This window comes from Elephas maximus, chromosome X (genome assembly GCF_024166365.1).
Source record: "Elephas maximus indicus isolate mEleMax1 chromosome X, mEleMax1 primary haplotype, whole genome shotgun sequence".
In the NCBI taxonomy this organism is placed as follows: domain Eukaryota; kingdom Metazoa; phylum Chordata; class Mammalia; order Proboscidea; family Elephantidae; genus Elephas; species Elephas maximus.
In genome coordinates this window covers 62,437,231-62,454,879 of record NC_064846.1, presented here as the reverse complement: position 1 = coordinate 62,454,879, position 17,649 = coordinate 62,437,231, and the positions used below count along the sequence as shown (strand labels likewise).

At 40.6% G+C, this 17,649-nt stretch overlaps 1 protein-coding gene across 6 annotated transcripts in view; it reads left to right on the top strand.

Annotated features, from left to right (window-relative positions):
* Positions 1-7,254: 7,254 nt before the first annotated feature.
* The window catches only part of DIAPH2 (diaphanous related formin 2), a 942,090-nt gene continuing 931,695 nt past the window's right edge, over positions 7,255-17,649 (top strand). For 3 of the 6 annotated variants that reach the window (XM_049873110.1, XM_049873109.1, XM_049873108.1), the window contains exon 1: positions 7,255-7,733. In XM_049873110.1, coding sequence (XP_049729067.1) covers positions 7,602-7,733 — 132 coding nt within the window. In that variant the 5' untranslated portion in view covers positions 7,255-7,601. The remainder of the gene's footprint in view (positions 7,734-17,649) is intronic. The other 3 variants (XM_049873113.1, XM_049873111.1, XM_049873112.1) reach the window with 1 other exon arrangement.

Below are 17,649 nucleotides of genomic sequence, written 5' to 3'. Positions count from 1 at the left end.
TTTGCACTGGAAGTCCTAGCCAGAGCAATAAGGCAGGAAAGGGAAATCCAAATCAGATAAACAGAAGTAAAACTATGCATCTCTATTCACAGATGACATGATCTTACACATAGAAAATGCCAGAGAGTCCACAAGAAAGCTACTGGATCTAACAGAAGAATTCAGCAAAGTTGCAGAGTACAAGACCAACACACAAAAATCAGTGGGGTTTCTCTACACCAAGGAGAACTCTGAAAAGGAAATCATGAAAACAGTATCATTTATAATAGCCCCTGAAATGATAAAATACCTAGGACTAAACGGAATCAACTCAACGGCAATGGGTTTAAACCTTACCAGGGATGTAAAAGACCTATACAACGGAAACTAAAACACTACAAGAGACTAAAAGAGACCTACATAAATGGAAGAACATTCCGTGCTCATGGACTGGTTGACTTAACACTGTGAAAATGTCAATACTTCCCAAAGTGATCTACGGATATAATTCTATCCTGATCCAAATTCCAACAGCCTTCTTTATTGAAATGGAAAAACCAATCACCAACTTTAAACAAAAAGGTAAGAGGCCTTCAATAGCCAAAGCAATATTGGAGAAGAAGAAGAATGTAGGAGGCCTCTCATTCCCTGACCTCAAGACGTATGATACAGCCACAGCAATCGAAATGACCTGGTACTGGTTCATTGATAGACACACAGACCAGTGGAATAGAACTGAGAACCCAGAAATAAATTCATTCATCTATGGACAACTGATTTTAGACAAGGGATCAAAGTCCATTTAATGGGGAATAAACAGTCTGTTTAACAAATGGCACTGTCAAAACTGGATACCATTTGCATGAAAATGAAACAGGATTCATATCTCATACCATACACAAAAACTAACTCAAAATAGATCAAGAACCTAAATGTTAAACCTAAAACTATACAGTTCCTGGAAGATAACATAAGGACAAAACTATGGGACCTAAAAATAGATTATGAAACACAAGTACAAATGCACAAACAACAGAAGACAAATTAGAAACTGGGGCCTCTTAAAAATTAAATACTTACGCTCATCAAAAGACTTATTAAAAGAGTAAAAAGACAACGTACAGACCGGGAAAAAATCTTTGGGAATGACATAGCTGATTAGGGTCTAATCTCTAAAACACATAGAAAACTTTAACAACTCAATAACAAAAAGACAAACAACCCAATTAAAAAAATGGGCAAAAGACACGAACAGACACTTCACTAAAGAGCACAGTCGAGCAGCCAACAAACACATGAAAGAAATGCTTGTGATCATTAACCATTAAAAAAAAAGAGAGAGATGCAAATTAAAACTACAGTGAGATACCACTTCACTCCTGCTAAAACAGCACTATTAAAAAAACAGAGAACAACACATACTGGTAAGGATGTGGGGAGACTGGAACCCTAATCTACTGCTGGTAGGATTGTAAAATGGTAAAACTATGATGGAAAATGGTATGGTTCTTCCTCTAAAAACTATAAATAGAAATACCTTAAAAAAAAAAAAAAAAACTAGGCCAGTAATCCCTCTCTTAGGTATATACCACAGAGGTTTAATAAAAGAGACATGAGCAGACAAATGCACTCCTATGTTCACTGCAGCACTATTCACAATAGCAGAAAGATGGAAACAACCTTAGTGCCCATCGATGGATGAATGGATAAACAAAATGTGGTACATATATACAATGAAATATTACACAGCCAAAAAGAATAATGATGAGTTCTCAAAACATATTATAACGTGGATGAATCTGGAGGATGTTATGCTGAGTACAAAAAGGCAAATGTACGATTGCACTTACATAAAAATACAAGAATAGGTATACATACAGAGATCAACGTTCACCGATGGTTACCAGGGATGGGGTGGGGGAGAGGGCGAATTACTACTAGGTATTTTTTTTTTTATTAGACACTTAGTTTGAGTGATGGGAAAAGTAGCGCCGAATGTGGATGAAGTGTGCACAGCTTGACCAAGATAAATGATGCCACTAAGAAATACACAGGAGAAAACGACATTTTTGGTAAAAGTTAAGACATATGTAATTTTGCAACATCAACAACAACCAAAAAAAATGTTTGTCGCTACATATGTATATATAAACCAAACCAAACCTGTTGCCATCGAGTTGATTTCGACTCATAGCGACCCTACAGGACAGAGTACAACTGCCCCATGGGGTTTCTGAGGAGTGGCTGGTGGATTTGAATTGCTGACCTTTTGGTTAGCGGGCAAGGTCTTAACCACTATGCCACTGGGGCTCCATATATATGTATGTACATATGTATACACATACAGATATATCTGTATTTATATGCAGGTATGTGCATATATGTATATATTCATATATATAATAAACTACATGGGGGCACAGTTATGAATGCTTCTTAGACATAACCAAATATCTTGCAAATTTGGTTTTCTGAGTTTGAAGGCTTAGGACCACAGTCTCATGGGATAACTCAGTCAACTGGCATAATATAATTCATAAAGTTTATGTTCTACATCCTGGTTTGGTGAGTGGTGTCTGGAATCTTAAAAGCTTGCGAGTGGTCATTTAAGATATGACTACTGGTCTGGTAAGAAGCAAAAGAGAAAGAAGGAAACCAAAGACTCAGAGAAGAAACTAGTCTATAGGACTAATAGTTTATATGAACCATGGCCTCATTTCCCCTGAGACTAGAAGAATTAGATGGTGCTTGGCTACCACCATCAACCATTCTGATTAGAGCCAAAATAGATGGATCTGGACAGAATGGGATAAAAACGTAGAACAGAACTCAAATTCTTTTTTTTTTCTTATTGTACTTTAGATGAAGGTTTATAGAATAAATTAGTTTCTCAATAAACAACACACATATTGTTTTATGCCATTGGTTGCTAACCCCACAACATGTCAACACTCTCCGCTTCTTGATCTGGGGTTCCCCATTACCAGCTTGCCTGTCACCTCCTGCCTTTTCATCCTTGCCCCTTTAGTCTCGTTTTGTTTTAATGGGCCTGCGTAATCTTTGGCTGAAAGGTAAACCTCAGGAGAGACCTCAGAACTGAGTCAAAAGGGTGTCTGGGGGCCATATTCTCAGGGTTTCTTCAGTCTATGTCAGACCAGTAAGCCTGTTTTTTTGTTTTGTTTTGTTTTGTTTTTGAGTTAGAATTTTGTTCTACATTTTTCTCCAGCTCTGTCCAGGACCCTCTATTCAAATCCACCAGCCACTCCTTGGAAACCCCATGGGGCAGTTGTACTCTGTCCTATAGTCAGAGCTGTCAATGGTGGTACCCGGGCATCATCTAGTTGTACTGGACTCAGTCTGGTAGAGGCTGTGGTAGTCGTGGTCCATTAGTCCTTTGTGCTAATCTTTCCCTTCTGTATTTGGTTTTCTTCGTTCTCCCTTGCTCCAGACGGGGTGAGACCAATAGAGATGGCTGCTCACAAGCTTTTAAGATTCCAGATGCTACTCAACCAAAGTCGGATGTACAACATCTTCTTTTTCATTTTTTTATTGTGCTTTAAGTGAAAGTTTACAGTTCAAGTTAGTTTCTCATATAAAAATTTATACACACTTTGTTATGTGACCCTAGTTGCTCTTCCTATAATGTGACAGCACACTCCTCCTTTCCACCCTGTATTTCTCATGTCCATTCAATCAGCTCCTATTTCTTTCTGCCTTCTCACCTCACATCCGGACAGGAGCTGCCCATTTAGTCTCACGTTATCTACTTGAGCTAAGATGCACACTCTTTACAAGTATCATTTTATGTCTTATAAGAATTCAAATTCTTAAGAACTCCGGACTTACTGGACCAGTTGAGATTAGAGGACTCCTGAGACTATCACCCTGAGATACCCTTTAAACCTTGAACGGGAACTATCCCCTGAGGTTACTTTTTAGCTAAACAACAGAGTGGCTCATAAAATGAAGAATATAACCCATGAGTAATGTGTTCCTTTTAAAAATCACCTATATGGGACTAATGATCGACAATCACTCTAAAGCAGATGAGAAAGAAGGTAAGGGGGCAGGGAAACTAGACCACTGGAAATAGAACAATCAGAATGGAACTAATGAGAATGTTGACACATCGTGACAAATGTAGTCAACTGAATAATGTGTGTGAAAAAAAAATGTGTGTAGAAATTGTTAAATGGGAACCTAATTTGCTGTGTAAACTCCCCCAAAACACAATAAAACATTATTAAAATAAATAAATATTTATTCTTAGGCAAACTTTAATTCATAAATATTTGTCTGTAACCCTGGAGCTGATTATTTCTCATTTTTGTCTAATCCATGTTTCCTTTAATTTATTAATGACCCAGATTATTTAGATGAGAACATACAGTAAAAAGGGAGACACAGAAAACCAGAGGGAGTGTAAGTGGATAATACAAGGATCATCAGAAACCTCTAGGGTAACAGATTATTCTAAGATCAGTCTGAAAAAAGATAGAGCCTAGCAACCTTTTATCCTTCTTCTCTCCCAGGGCTGGCTTTTTAATGCTGACTGGATGCTAAACTCATGAAAGGCTGGGAGGAGAGATTGCAAGGGCAATGGTTCTAACATACAATTTTCTTATACAACCTGATCATGGTAGGCTTCTTTCTTCAGCTTCAGGGAAAAGATGTGCCTCCATTCCCCAACCTATTTGTGTGTCCCAGGAAGGTAAAAATAAAGGAATGAGGGTGCAGTCAGATCAGCCTAGGGCTGCAGTTGGCAAGGTGCCTGGTTTGTAATCAGTGGACAGTGTCCTTGTGGCTCCTGTGGCATGTTCACTTCCAAGAGAGGCCAATGACCCTAATGCCTGAAGGCAAGCTTTTTTTTTTCTTTTAATTTTAATTACTGTGTACATGAACTGGAGCAAAACATTGAAAAACAAACACCAAGAATTAAGGCAGGGGCAGAGATAACCACAATAAAGCCAATGTAAGCCTTATCAGGGACAGACTTTTTCACTTTTGGCACTACGGATTATGGCTCTTTTACAAATACCTCTAATTTCAAATGTAGTTAAAAAACCCAGTGCCATCGAGTCAATTCTGACTCATAACGGCTTAGCCGTGACTAACTTTCAAAATAACGCCAATCCATTTTCAGGTCTATATATACATACTTGAAACAGAAGTCAATAATATCACAGCACCCCCCCTTCCCCCCGCTTTAAAACAACTCTAATGAAATCTACAAGTAGGGGTTTTCATGATATGGAACTTTCTTATCTGTTCTGCTTCTTTTGCCAATAGTCCCTCTCCCACCACCAATTTCTCAACCACTGGGTCTTTGCATATGCAATTGTCATTTCCTTTACCTGGAATGCTCTTCACTCTCCTTCTCTGCCTTGTAATTGCTCAATACATTTTTGTTCAATATCTTTCCTAATAGCCTGAAAGCTCCATAAGAGTGGATGTCTGTCTTGTTCACCACTGTACCCACAATGCCTAGCACAATACCTAACGCTTAGTAGGTTCTCAACAAATGTTTACTGACTTTAATTAAACCCTTAAGACTCAGCTCTAACATCATTTCCTTTGGGAATGTTTCCCTGAGCCTCTGACACTCCATTAGTTACCTCTCTCATGTGCTCCATGGGTTCCTTCTCTGTCAGACAACGGTGCTGTTCTTTAATCATCTGACTATGAGGTTCTAAAGGGCAGAAACTGTGTAATCTTCATCCTTCTATTCCACAGTGCTCCGTATAGCACCTGGTATACTCTAGAAGCTCAATGTCTGCTGAGTAGATTATTGAGCAATGTTTGAGCTTGGAGGACCCTCAGCTATGGCTCGCAACCACATTTCTCAAACAGGAATTACCTGAAAGCACAAGGTAAACAGGTTATATCTTTCTGCAGTATCCATTTATAATATACATGAAATTTTAAATCAAACAGGAACTTTAACAAAGCAAAATTTACCTTAAAGTTTCTTGTGCACCCTGTCTGGGAGCACGCATTTCCTCTCCTCTGCTGTCCTCCAGTAGTTTACCACCATCAGAGTAGAGAAGCTACATCTGCATCGTTACAAGGAAAGTTAATGACAATGATAAAGCTGGGATTAAAACTGGTTTCAGATATCTAATGTTCTTTTCACTCTACTGTTGAATTTAATTGCCTCATCACACCTATATCATGGTCAAATTCATCCTAATGCACTCTCAATAAATATGTTTAGATATAAATTAGATTCAGCATAGCATTTTTTATCCAATCGAGGACATATAGGTTGAAGGGGAGAAGGGCAAAAGGAGTCATAGCCTGAAGATATCTGAGTAACTGGCATAGGCATATAGACATGTTTATAAATTTACCTAAATTTACATTCCAAATGTTTTTACTAGGAAATGTACTCTTATTCTGAGGTGGTGGTGAATTGAAATCCCACCCTGCCCCTCTGATGTTCTCAGCATGTGCCTTTATTTTTAAAGGACCCTGTTTAAAGGGGATGGAAAAAATATACCGCGGGCCTTGAGGTATGACTTCGGGACTAAAGACTAACAATACACCCACTGCCCTGTCGCTGCTGAACAAAAACACCTAGTGTTTGTCTAGGGATTTTTATTTTTAAGCTAAACTTGAACACACATGATCTTAATCAGTTCTCACAACCCTAAACTTAGTTCGGAAAGCTGCAATTCAATTGTTAGTTCTATATAGGTACTTTGGTTAAAGAGCCTAACACTCCTTGGGGATTAAGTGTTGAGTGTCTGCTGCTTAAACAATCTGTCAGCATAGGAATAAAGGAACGCCTGTATTTCTTTAGCCTCAACACAATCATGGCAACAGAAAACACCCACTCTTTCCACTTTGACCTATACAGTCTGTCTAGGCAATTAATCAGCGCTCCCCGTGGTTTATCTTATAGAATGCCAGTTGCCTTGCCAATCAAACTCTCCCACAGAGCATAGCAAGACCACACCCTCAGCAAGGCCTCTGGGAGGGAAGGTGCTTTGGCTTGCCCTGGCGGAAGCTGATACTATGGGAGAGCCGCCAGGGAAACTCACACGTGAATCCTCCAAGGTCTCAGTTTCCCCATCTCTAAAATGGGCTACACCTCCTTACTCTTAACTAGTTCCCTCCCATTTCACGCCAGGCCACTGGGAAGTGAAATCAGTGCTTAATCACAGCTTAAAGTCCTCTCACTAAGCTCCAGTTGCTGCGCCGGGCATGCTCAGTAGCTGGGGCCGGCTCGGCACCGGGAGTAGGAAGCAGCTTTCGGCGCCCGGGCGGTTGACTGCGGGCACTTTGATGAATCACGTGTGTTGAGGCCCTCTTAAAGAGATAGGCACCTACTTTCCCTCCACCCTAAACACCGCCCTGAGGGCGGTGGCGACCGTGGTAATTGCAGCTGCTCAGGGGCAGGGCTTGCCCCAGCACTGAATAGTGGCAACGGCGTGTTACGTCCGGGGTTCCTTGGAGCTAGGAGCCCCGGGGGCCTGATATCAGCAGCTCCGGAGGCAAACACTCCCTCACACAGGAAGAAGTGCTGCCGAATCAGCGCGGGGCAGCGTGAACGCTCCGAGGGGCTTCCTCAGTTGAGGAGAGGTGGGGTTACAGGGCACAGGTGATAGGGCCGGAGAAAGATGGAGCAACCCGGGGCGGCGGCGTCGGGAGCGGGAGGCGGCAGCGAGGAACCCGGTGGGGGCCGGAGCAACAAGCGGAGCACGGGGAATCGGGCCGCCAACGAAGAGGAAACGAAAAACAAACCCAAATTGGTGAGTGCTCCCGCAGCCCTCGCCGGCCTTGGGGACAGGGAGAGCCCCGGGATTCTCCTGCCGTTTAACACGGGGGGACCCGGGGCCCTCTCCCAAGAGTGACCGCGACCTCGCTGTGCAACTCCGGGAGCCGCTAAAGGAGCGGCCACGCCGAGGCGCGGAGACGGCGTGGGGGCGGAAGAGCACCCCCTTCTTCACTTAACCCCTTTCTCACTATTGTCAGTCGGAGAGGTAGTACGGGAAGGAGGAAGGCCCCGCCTCAACTTTAGGGGGACCCCGAGTACTGGGTAGAGTCTGTTGTTTGTCTAACTTGTGGACACGAACCTTCTTTGCGCGATTCCATTCTTTTCCCACCCCTTGTCAGTTGCTGTTTTGCCTATTAATGCTTAGGGTCCAGAGCAGGAGATCCTCTAGCCTTTTCTGTCCAAATACTTGGGAGCCCACCCACAGCCTTGCAAATCAAGAACGACACAACGTAGGCCCCCAGTCTTTCTACTTTACCAGAAATCTAAGGAAGAGGCGCCTACGTGCGTTTTGTCGCTTGCCTCTCCATGTGCTCTCTCAAGAAACATTTCTTTGCAAGGGAGGGGGAGCGTGGGAGTTGGAGGCTTGGTGAGGTACCACCAACTGTCGAGTGTGTAACAGGCATAGTCATACAGTACTGTTACTCAGTTGATTAAGAACGCTCAAAAGCAGTAGACAGGCTGTGCAAGTCTCAACGTTCTGATAGTGTGAACCAGTGGTAGCAGTCCATTTCCTGCCACCGACTTAATGTGCAGAGGAATGAAATCTATGGGGCCTGGTATTAGATTGGGAAATATTGGAGTTTCCGCAACTCATCAGTAAAAAAGTTCCTCTTTTTGTAAACTTTCTAATTCGGGTGGCATGAAAGGAAAGGGCTCTCCTGCACAAATTCAGCAAATACTCCTTATATCTGAGGATTCCTAGTCAAGATCTGAAGCACAAGCCACATGTTGCACGACTAGTTTTCAGTTTTAGCCAGCAATTCGATTATAGTAGAGAAGGGTATGGTGACATATAACTTAAAATGCGTTTTTCGGCATTTGACCATTTGGTGTGTACCTGTTGTACTTCTCTCTCTCTTGCCTCCCGTTTGCCTTTCAGTTATGAACTGTCCATATTGGAAAACAGTGGTCAAAGAGTTATCATTTCCGGAAAGAATTCAGTCTTCCATTATGTGGGAAGGGACATGGTGGGGTAGATTAAAATGACAAAACATTTTAAGTCTCATTAATTCTGTCCTAACTTGAGGCAAATAGGGAATTTGTTTAAGTGATGAGTACTGTTATGCAGTAATTTACAAGTGAAGAAATCAAGTCACAGGGTTTTTGTTACTTGTCTTTGCTGGCAGAGGTTTAATGAGTGCTTCATTACTACTTCTAAACTCTGCATCCCACGATCATGAAACTTAGAAAAGTTTCGGTAGTGTTTCACCAAAGTTAATGTATTTAAAAATTTTAATGTGATTTTGAAATGTGTCAGCTTGCCATAAGAGAGTGAGCATCTTTCCTTTTTTTTTTTGGTGTGGGGGAGGTCCAGTACAAAACTGGTTTCATCAGCAATTACAAGTTTTAAAAAGAAAAAGTCAACTGATAGTTTCCACAAATAGTTTGGTACATACAGCAGGAACTTAAGAAGCATGCTCTCAAGAAAAAGCACTTATCCGTGTCTGTTAGTAATAACACCTAGATTATATTATTCTCTTTCCTTTAGCCATTTGTCCTGTTTTATCTTTTATGTTTGACTTGCTTGGACAAGGTAACTAGATAGGAGATGGTATCACTTTCAATTCCTAACTAGCTTCACTGTTCGGTGTTGAACATGGCTTGATATATTAGAACAGGTATTTGAATCCAAGAGTTTATTGATTTCAATGTTAGCTTTCTTTTGCTCAAACTAAATTTTGAGCTTTACATGAATTTACAAGCAGATGGGTCAGAGATAATAAAAACAAATTTAGGACGACATTACAGCACATTGTAAGGCAAGCAAATTGACCAAACAACAAGACTTGGTAAATGTTTTTATAAGTGTCCTATTCCTTTTTTTTTTTGAGTTGTTTGGGTCCCAGTCTTTAGTGTTAGCACTAAAGTTCTCAACATGTTCTTCTGAGGTCTTTTAGGGAAGAGTTCATCTGGAATTCTTAACTTAAAATATTGCTGGTAAGATAAAGGTTTTTTTGTTTGTTGTCTGTCCTCAAGTTGATTCCGACTCATAGGACCCTATAGGACAAAGTAGAACTGCCCGCTACGGTTTCCAGTCCTTCTGGAAGATGATTGCCACATCTTTCTCCCTCAGAGTGGCTGGTGAGTTTGAACCATCCACTTTTCGGTTAGCAGTCGAGCACTTAACCAGTGCACCACCAGGGCTCCCATAAAGATTACAGCATTGGAAACCCTATGAGGTAGTTCTACCCCGTCCTATAGCGTTGCTATGAGTCTGAATCCACTCAGCGGCAACGGGAGAATCTTTATGGAAACAAATTGCTGTATCTTTTCTTCTGCAGAGCCGCTGGTGAGTTTGAAGCACTGACCTTTTGGTTAGCAGCTGAAAGCTTTACCTAAATTTTATTTTTTTGAGTACTACTATGTTAACCCTACTGGCTGCTGACAAAAAGATTGAGTCTACTCAGAGGTGTTTCAGAAGAAAGGCCTAGTGATTTGCTTCCGAAAAATCAGCCTTTGAAATCCCTATTAAGCACAGGTCTACTCTGATGCACATGGGATTGCCATGAGTCTGTGTTGATTCAGTGACAACTGGTGGTAATAGTCTTTAACTGTGTGTGTGTGTGTAAAGGAGTTGTGGTGTTGGGTTACAAAAAACCATATGGTAACATAAGTTATTTGTGTATGAGGATAGGGGTTCTTAAGCTCCTGAAATTGTATGAAAAAAAATTGAGTATATGTAGATACATTCATTGTTCTGGACTTCATAACTTCCCTCAGTTTCTCCAAAGCATCCGTCATGCATAGAAGAATAAGAACTATTGGGTTACAAAGGAGTGAGAGTAAAGGAAATGACTCAGTTTATTCCACTCCAAGTTACTGAGGAGGGTGTGGGTGCAGGGGCGGCGGGGGGTGGTAGTGAAGTTGGGAAAAGGGAAATTAGCATTGACCACATGGGTGATAGATATTGATGAAAATTTGTCTGGAGGTAAAAAGGGGTTGACTACATAATGACTACATAGTATTAGCTTCCACTACATAGAGTAATTAACTCAGTAACATATATAGTGAATTCATAAAGCGTAAGGCTTGTGATTGAGTGGTTTTCATTTAGTTCCTTGTGGTTCTGGAAAACTGGAGGAGGGCATGTTTTCTGTGGAGAGGAACTACTTTCATTTATACTCTCAACTTTTTGATAGGTTTCTGTGACAGTTTTTTCAGGGTAGCATTTCAGGACTTTAACGACTTCTGTTTAGGATTAATGAAACCAAAGTGTAAAGAAATTCACTTCAGTTTTCTTCATATATGCATCATCATAATGACCCTTTTATTTTTATTCTTTTTAAAGTTGGCACCACTGTCTTGCACTCATCACGTTTTGAAAAATGCGTTAGTAGTAGAGCTTTGGATTTCATGTAACCAGTTAGTTAGGCCCAGATTGTAGCACGTCATTAAACATCATGAGTCTTAGAATAATTAGTAATTTGATGTCAACTTTGATATGTATTTTCTCAAGTCGAGTAGGGGAGTGAGCTCTAGAAATGATATGAAGAAGCTGCATCTTGAATCCCACATATTTAAGGTATAACTTTAGTAGTGAGAGAGGCTAGTGTTGATGAAGAACACCCTTCCCCTCCCCCACACAATGGAGTAAGTGGCTTAACACTATTTGATGTTGTTCTTTATTTTGATTTTGTGTTTCTGTATAATTTTGGAAGCCTTTGGTTCTTTAGATTTTAGAGTCAAAATGGTAACTTAAAGTAAGAGAAATTAATTTTCTGGTTATTGTATAACTTCCTGAGTAGTTATTTGTTTTCAATTATATAAATCATGTTTTGATTTTTTTAATGATAAGATCTGAGTAGAATGATTTCATGTATGCTCCACAGGTTTTCTGAGCACCGACTATGTACTAGGTGCTATTCTAGGAGTTGGTGATATAAAGATGCTCATAGTCAAGTAACGGAGATAGACAAGTTTATTAATGATTAAAAAGCAGTGTTATAAAGCTATAACAGGAATATACACAGGAGGGTGCTATAAAAACGTCATGGAAAAGCATCTAAATCTGATCGAATGCTCAAGTGTGGTAAGCAAAGGTTTGCCAGAGTAGGTGACAGTTTTACCAAGGCTTGAAGAATATAAGGGATTAATTGAAGAAAAGGAAAGAAAGACATTACAGAATGAAAGAACAACATACACAAAGGTACAGAGATATGAGAGCATGCCCATTGAGGGAAGTGTGGGTCAATATGTATGGCTGAAACAAAGTATATATGGTGGGTCTGCCAGAAAAAGGCAGGATCCAGATCATGATGAATCCTTGTATGCCATGTTAGTTTCAGCTTCTTTTTGAAAGGCAGAGTGAGCCGTTGAAGGAATTTAAACAGGAGAGTGACAGGATCAGATTTATGTTTCAGAAAGAAACAATACTATGGAGCATTACTTGGAGGAGCACAGTGGTATAAAAGAGCTTGGTGTTCAGAGTTAGAGACCTGGATTCCAATGCCCGCTCATCAACTTATCCATGTACTAGCTGATCCACTTACTAGATATATCTCTCTGCACCTCAGTTTCTTTGGGCCTTCTCTGTTGGTTCTTCCTGTCACTCACCATGAATATCCTCACCAAATCTGAAATGTCCACACTGTTTCTCCTTTATAAATCTCACCTACCTTTCATAACCCAGCTCGTGCCTCACAGTTCTCCCATTCTTTCGTTAATACTTCACTGATTATTTCAGCTTACTGAGGGCTCTTCCTTATTCTGAACTCTTATAACAACGTTGTTGTTAGGTGCCGTCAAGTTGGTTCTGACTCATAGTGACTCTGTGCACAACAGAACGAAACACTGCCTGGTCCTGTGCCATCCTCACAGTTGTTGCTATGCTTGAACCCATTGTTACAGCCACTGTGTCAGTCCATCTCATTGAGGGTCTTCCTCTTTTTCGCTGACCCACCACCAAGGATGATGTCATTCTTCAGGGACTCATCCCTCCTAACAACATGTCCAAAGTATGTGAGATGTAGTCTCACCATCTTTGCTTCTAAGGAACATTCTGGTTGTACTTCTTTCTTCCAAGACAGATTCGTCCATTCTTTTGGCAGTCCATGGTGTATTCAATATTCTTCGCCAACACAGCTGTTCAAAAGCAGCAATTCTTCTTTGGTGTTCCTTATTCCTTGTCCAACTTTCACATGCATATGAGGTGATTGAAAACACCATTGCTTGAATCAGGCACACATTAGTCCTCAAGGTGACATCATTGCTTTTCAGCACTTTTAAGGAGACCTTTTGCAGCTGATTTGCCCAATGTAGTACGTCTTTTGATTTCTTGACTGCTGCTTCCATGGCTGTTGATTGTGGATCCAAGTAAAATGAAGTCCTCAACAACTTCATTCTACTGTGTTTATCATGATGTTACTTATTGGTCCAGTTGTGAGGATTTTTGTTTTCTTTATGTTGAGGTCTAATCTGTACTGAAGGCTGTGGTCCCTAATCTTTTATCAGTAAGTGCTTCAAGTCTTCTTTGCTTTCAGCAAGCAAGGTTGTGTCATCTGCATAACGCAGGTTGTTAATGAGTCTTCCTCCAACCTTGATGCCCCATTTTTCTTCATATAGTCCAGCTTCTCGGATTATTTGCTCAGCATAGAGATTGAATAGGTGTGGTGAAAGGATACAGTGAATCTAAATGTTATAAGCCAATCTTTTTTCTATAAAGAGAATACCTTGCTTTTGGACAAGGGTTCCATTTTATGCCTATTCTTGAATACCTCACATGCCAGACATTTTGGGAGTATTAATTTGTTGAAAAGAGGCTTTTTAAAAAACAAATGTTTTCTTTTAGGTGCCATTTTTTTCGTACTATATATATTCCATCAAATGAACATATCCGTGCATTCTTCTGTGTCCTTTCTCTTATTTTGAAATTAAGGTAACTGGTTTCTTTCTGCAGGGCTAAGAGAACTTATTGTTTGTTTGGATTCTTGTTACATAATCTGAATTTCTATGTGGAGGAACAGTATCAAAACCACTAAGCCAAGTAACATATTGCTGTTACTAGAGGAAGTTTCAGGGTATTGGTACAAGAGCCCGGAATAGAGAGCCAAAAGACCTGGGTTCCGTGTTGATTTTGTTGTTTGCTAGTGATCTATGATGATCCATTTAACACGAGAATTTGGGGCTTTTTGATTAACATCTGCCAGTAGGCGATAACTCTGCCTGCCTGATTGGTTTCTGAAGGTGGCTTATATAAAATTCTATGTTGCTGTACAAATATAAAGTATTATTATTAACCCGTTATACTACCTGAGGAAACCCTGGTGGTATAGTGGTTAAGAGCTATGGCTGCTAACCAAGAGGTGGGCAGTTTGAATCCACCAGGCACTCCTTGGAAACCCTATGGGGCAGTTCTGCTCTGTCCTGTAGGGTTGCTATGAGTCGGAATCGACTTGACGGCAACGGGCTTATATTACCTGAAGGAGCCCTGGAAGTGCAGTGATTAAGCACTTGGCTATTAACCAGAAGGTCAGGGTTTGAATCCACCAGCTGCTCCCTGGGAGATAGATGTGGCAGTCTGCTTCCGTAAAGATTTACAGCCTTGGAAACCTTATGGGGCAGTTCTACTCTGACCTATAAGGTCACACTATGAGTCAGAATCTGTTCGCTGGCAATGGGTTTGGGTTTTTTGTAGTTGTGGTTGGATAGTTAATTGGCTTCTTGCTGTTTGATAGCTCTAACATTATTATCGTATACCCACTGCCGTGGAGTTGATTCCAACTCATGGTGAGCCTGTGTGTTACAGAGTAGAACTACTGCACAGGGTTTTCTTGGCTGTAATCTTTTTTTTTTTTTTTTTAATAATTTTTATTGTGCTTTAAGTGAGAGTTTACGAATCAAGTCAGTCTCTCACACAAAAACCCATATACACCTTGCTATACACTCCCAATTACTCTCCCTGTAATGATACAGCCCGCCCGCTCCCTCCACTCTCTCTTTTCGTGCCCATTTCACCAGCTTCTAACCCCCTCCACCCTCTCATCTACCCTCCAGGCAGGAGATGCCAACATAGTGTCAAGTGTCCACCTGATCCAAGAAGCTCACTCCTCACCAGCATCCCTCTCCAACCCATTGTCCAGTCCAATCCCTGTCTGAAGAGTTGGCTTCGGGAATAGTTCCTGTCCTGGGCCAACAGAAGGTCTGGGGGCCATGACCACCAGGGTCCTTCTAGTCTCAGTCAGACCATTAAGTCTGGTCTTTTTATGAGAATTTGGGGTCTGCATCCCACTGCTCTCCTGCTCCCTCAGGGGTTCTCTGTTGTGTTCCCTGTCAGGGAGGTCATCGGTTGTAGCCAGGCACCATCTAGTTCTTCTGGTCTCAGGATGATGTAGTCTTTCGTTCATGTGGCCTTTCTGTCTCTTGGGCTCGTAATCGCCTTGTGTCCTTGGTGTTCTTCATTCTCCTTTGATCCAGGTGGGTTGAGGCCAATTGATACATCTTAGATGGCTGCTTGCTAGCATTTAAGACCCCAGATGCCACTCTTCAAAGTGGGATGCAGAATGTTTTCTTAATAGATTTTATTGTTTGGCTGTAATCTTTATGGAAGCAGATTTCCAGGCCTTTCTTCTGTTGCACCGCTGAGTGGATTCAAACTGCCAACTTTTGAGTTGGTAGCCAAGTGCAAACCATTCATACCACCTAGGAACCATGTACTATAATATGATTTTAAGTTGATTGATTCCTATTCTATTTTCCCAATTCCATTTGTCCATTTGGTGGATTATACATTCTGTCCTTTTACTAATAATTGTTCTCTTCAAAGAACATAAAATGCAGGTTTAACTTTTCTTTCCACTGTAATTTTGTAAGAATCAAAAAGAATATCTTTTTCTTTGAATTTATCAATTGGAGGCATTTAAATTTTTGTTATAAAACTTTAATTAGATTCCCCTGGTATTCTACTTTGTCAGGCAGCCTATTGCTGATATACAGATAAGAAAACTGAGTCATTGAAGTGTTAATGGACTGACTTAGAAATTTAAAGCTACCACCTCTGTTGTAAAAGTTAGCTATGTCACTGAGTCATTATGCTTCAAGGACTCTGAAAATGAAAAACTATTCAATCTTTTATTTCTTTTATGAACAATTATAATTGATCCACCTAAATTTTACTCCCAAGTATCAAGAGCTCTGGCAGGAGTGACACTTTTGAAATGAAATCATATCCTTTTCTAACTTGGTTTCAACGAACAGGATGCTCTGAAAACAGTACACAAACAGTATGTGCTAATTTCCATGAATTGGCACATCTGGGTATCACAAGCACCACGGGGATTATTATTGAAGACCTGTCTTTCCCCTATGCCTATATTCAATTGGCCATGCGGAAAAGACAAATTTCTTCCACCAGATTTGGGGTGTATGATGCTTCATTTTTTTAAAAAAACTGAAGAAAGCAAGATGGTGACTATGTGAATTGTAATACGGCTAATACTTGATATCTAAATGGACTTTTTGGAAAACAGCTGTTGTGGAAGATGAGACAACTTAACAGGAGTGGATTAACCAGTAATCAAGGTATGCACAGGCTTAATTGTGTTTATTTACTAATCTGTAGTGCATAATTTCAGATGGGTTTCAAAAATGTGCTGAAAAACAGGAGAAATAGTGTATTACAGATTAGTAAGTAAGCACAAGTAAGCCCGTGCGTACCTTGCTTATTGGGTAATCCACCCTTGCAGCTTAAAATTGATGTATGTAAAGGAAGATTGAAATACTGTTTCAAATATATATTTATTATGAATATTAGTAATAGAAAAATTAACTCATAGTATATTTAAAACTTATTTAACTGATCAGGCTAAATCTGTTTCAGTCCAAATGATGTACCCTGGCTGTAGCTTAAACAAACACTTAACTAAATCCTGACATGCTTTGTGTGAGGGGAGCTCGGGAAAAGAGTCTTGGTGCCTTTCTTATGAAAGAATGTAGAAAATAAAATTCTTACTAATCACCATTTATAGGGGGGTTGGTTTAATGAGGGTGTTACCGTATTGATTTAGGGAGAGTAAGCTACATTACTGGGGACATTAGTGGCTGACTGGTAGAATTCTCGCCTTCCATGGGGGAGACCTGGGTTCAATTCCCAGCCAATGCACTTCATGTACAGCCATCCCTCTTCTATCAGTGGTGGTTTGTGTGTTGCTATGATGCTGAACACGTTTCAGTAGAGCTTCCAGATTAAGATGGACTAGGAAGAAAGACCTGGTGATCTACTTCTGAACAATCTGCTAGTGAAAACCCTGTGGACCACAATGGTCTGACCCACAATCAATGATGGGGATGGCACAGGACTAGGCAGCATTCTGCCCTGTTGTGCATGGGTAGCTATCAGTCAGGGCCAACTCAAGGACAGCTAACGGCAACAAAAAGCTATGTTGCTACTGAATACAGACTAGCAAATTGGCCACCAGTTTCTCCTTGTGTCTAAGAGAAAAGTTTCTAGGAGGTTCTTCAGGCATGCCTAGGTAGGAATACAAGACTTCATTAGGAATGAATTATTCCCAAATGGCAATTGACTCAATCACTGCCAATTCTGATATTTACCTAAGAGAAAAGATTTCGGATAAAAACCTTTTTAAAATTCGATTTGTTGTTCTGTGGTAGATATCCACATGTGTTAGTAAAGATCCAGTCAAAACTATAAGGAGTTTTTATCTACCTTTAACTTG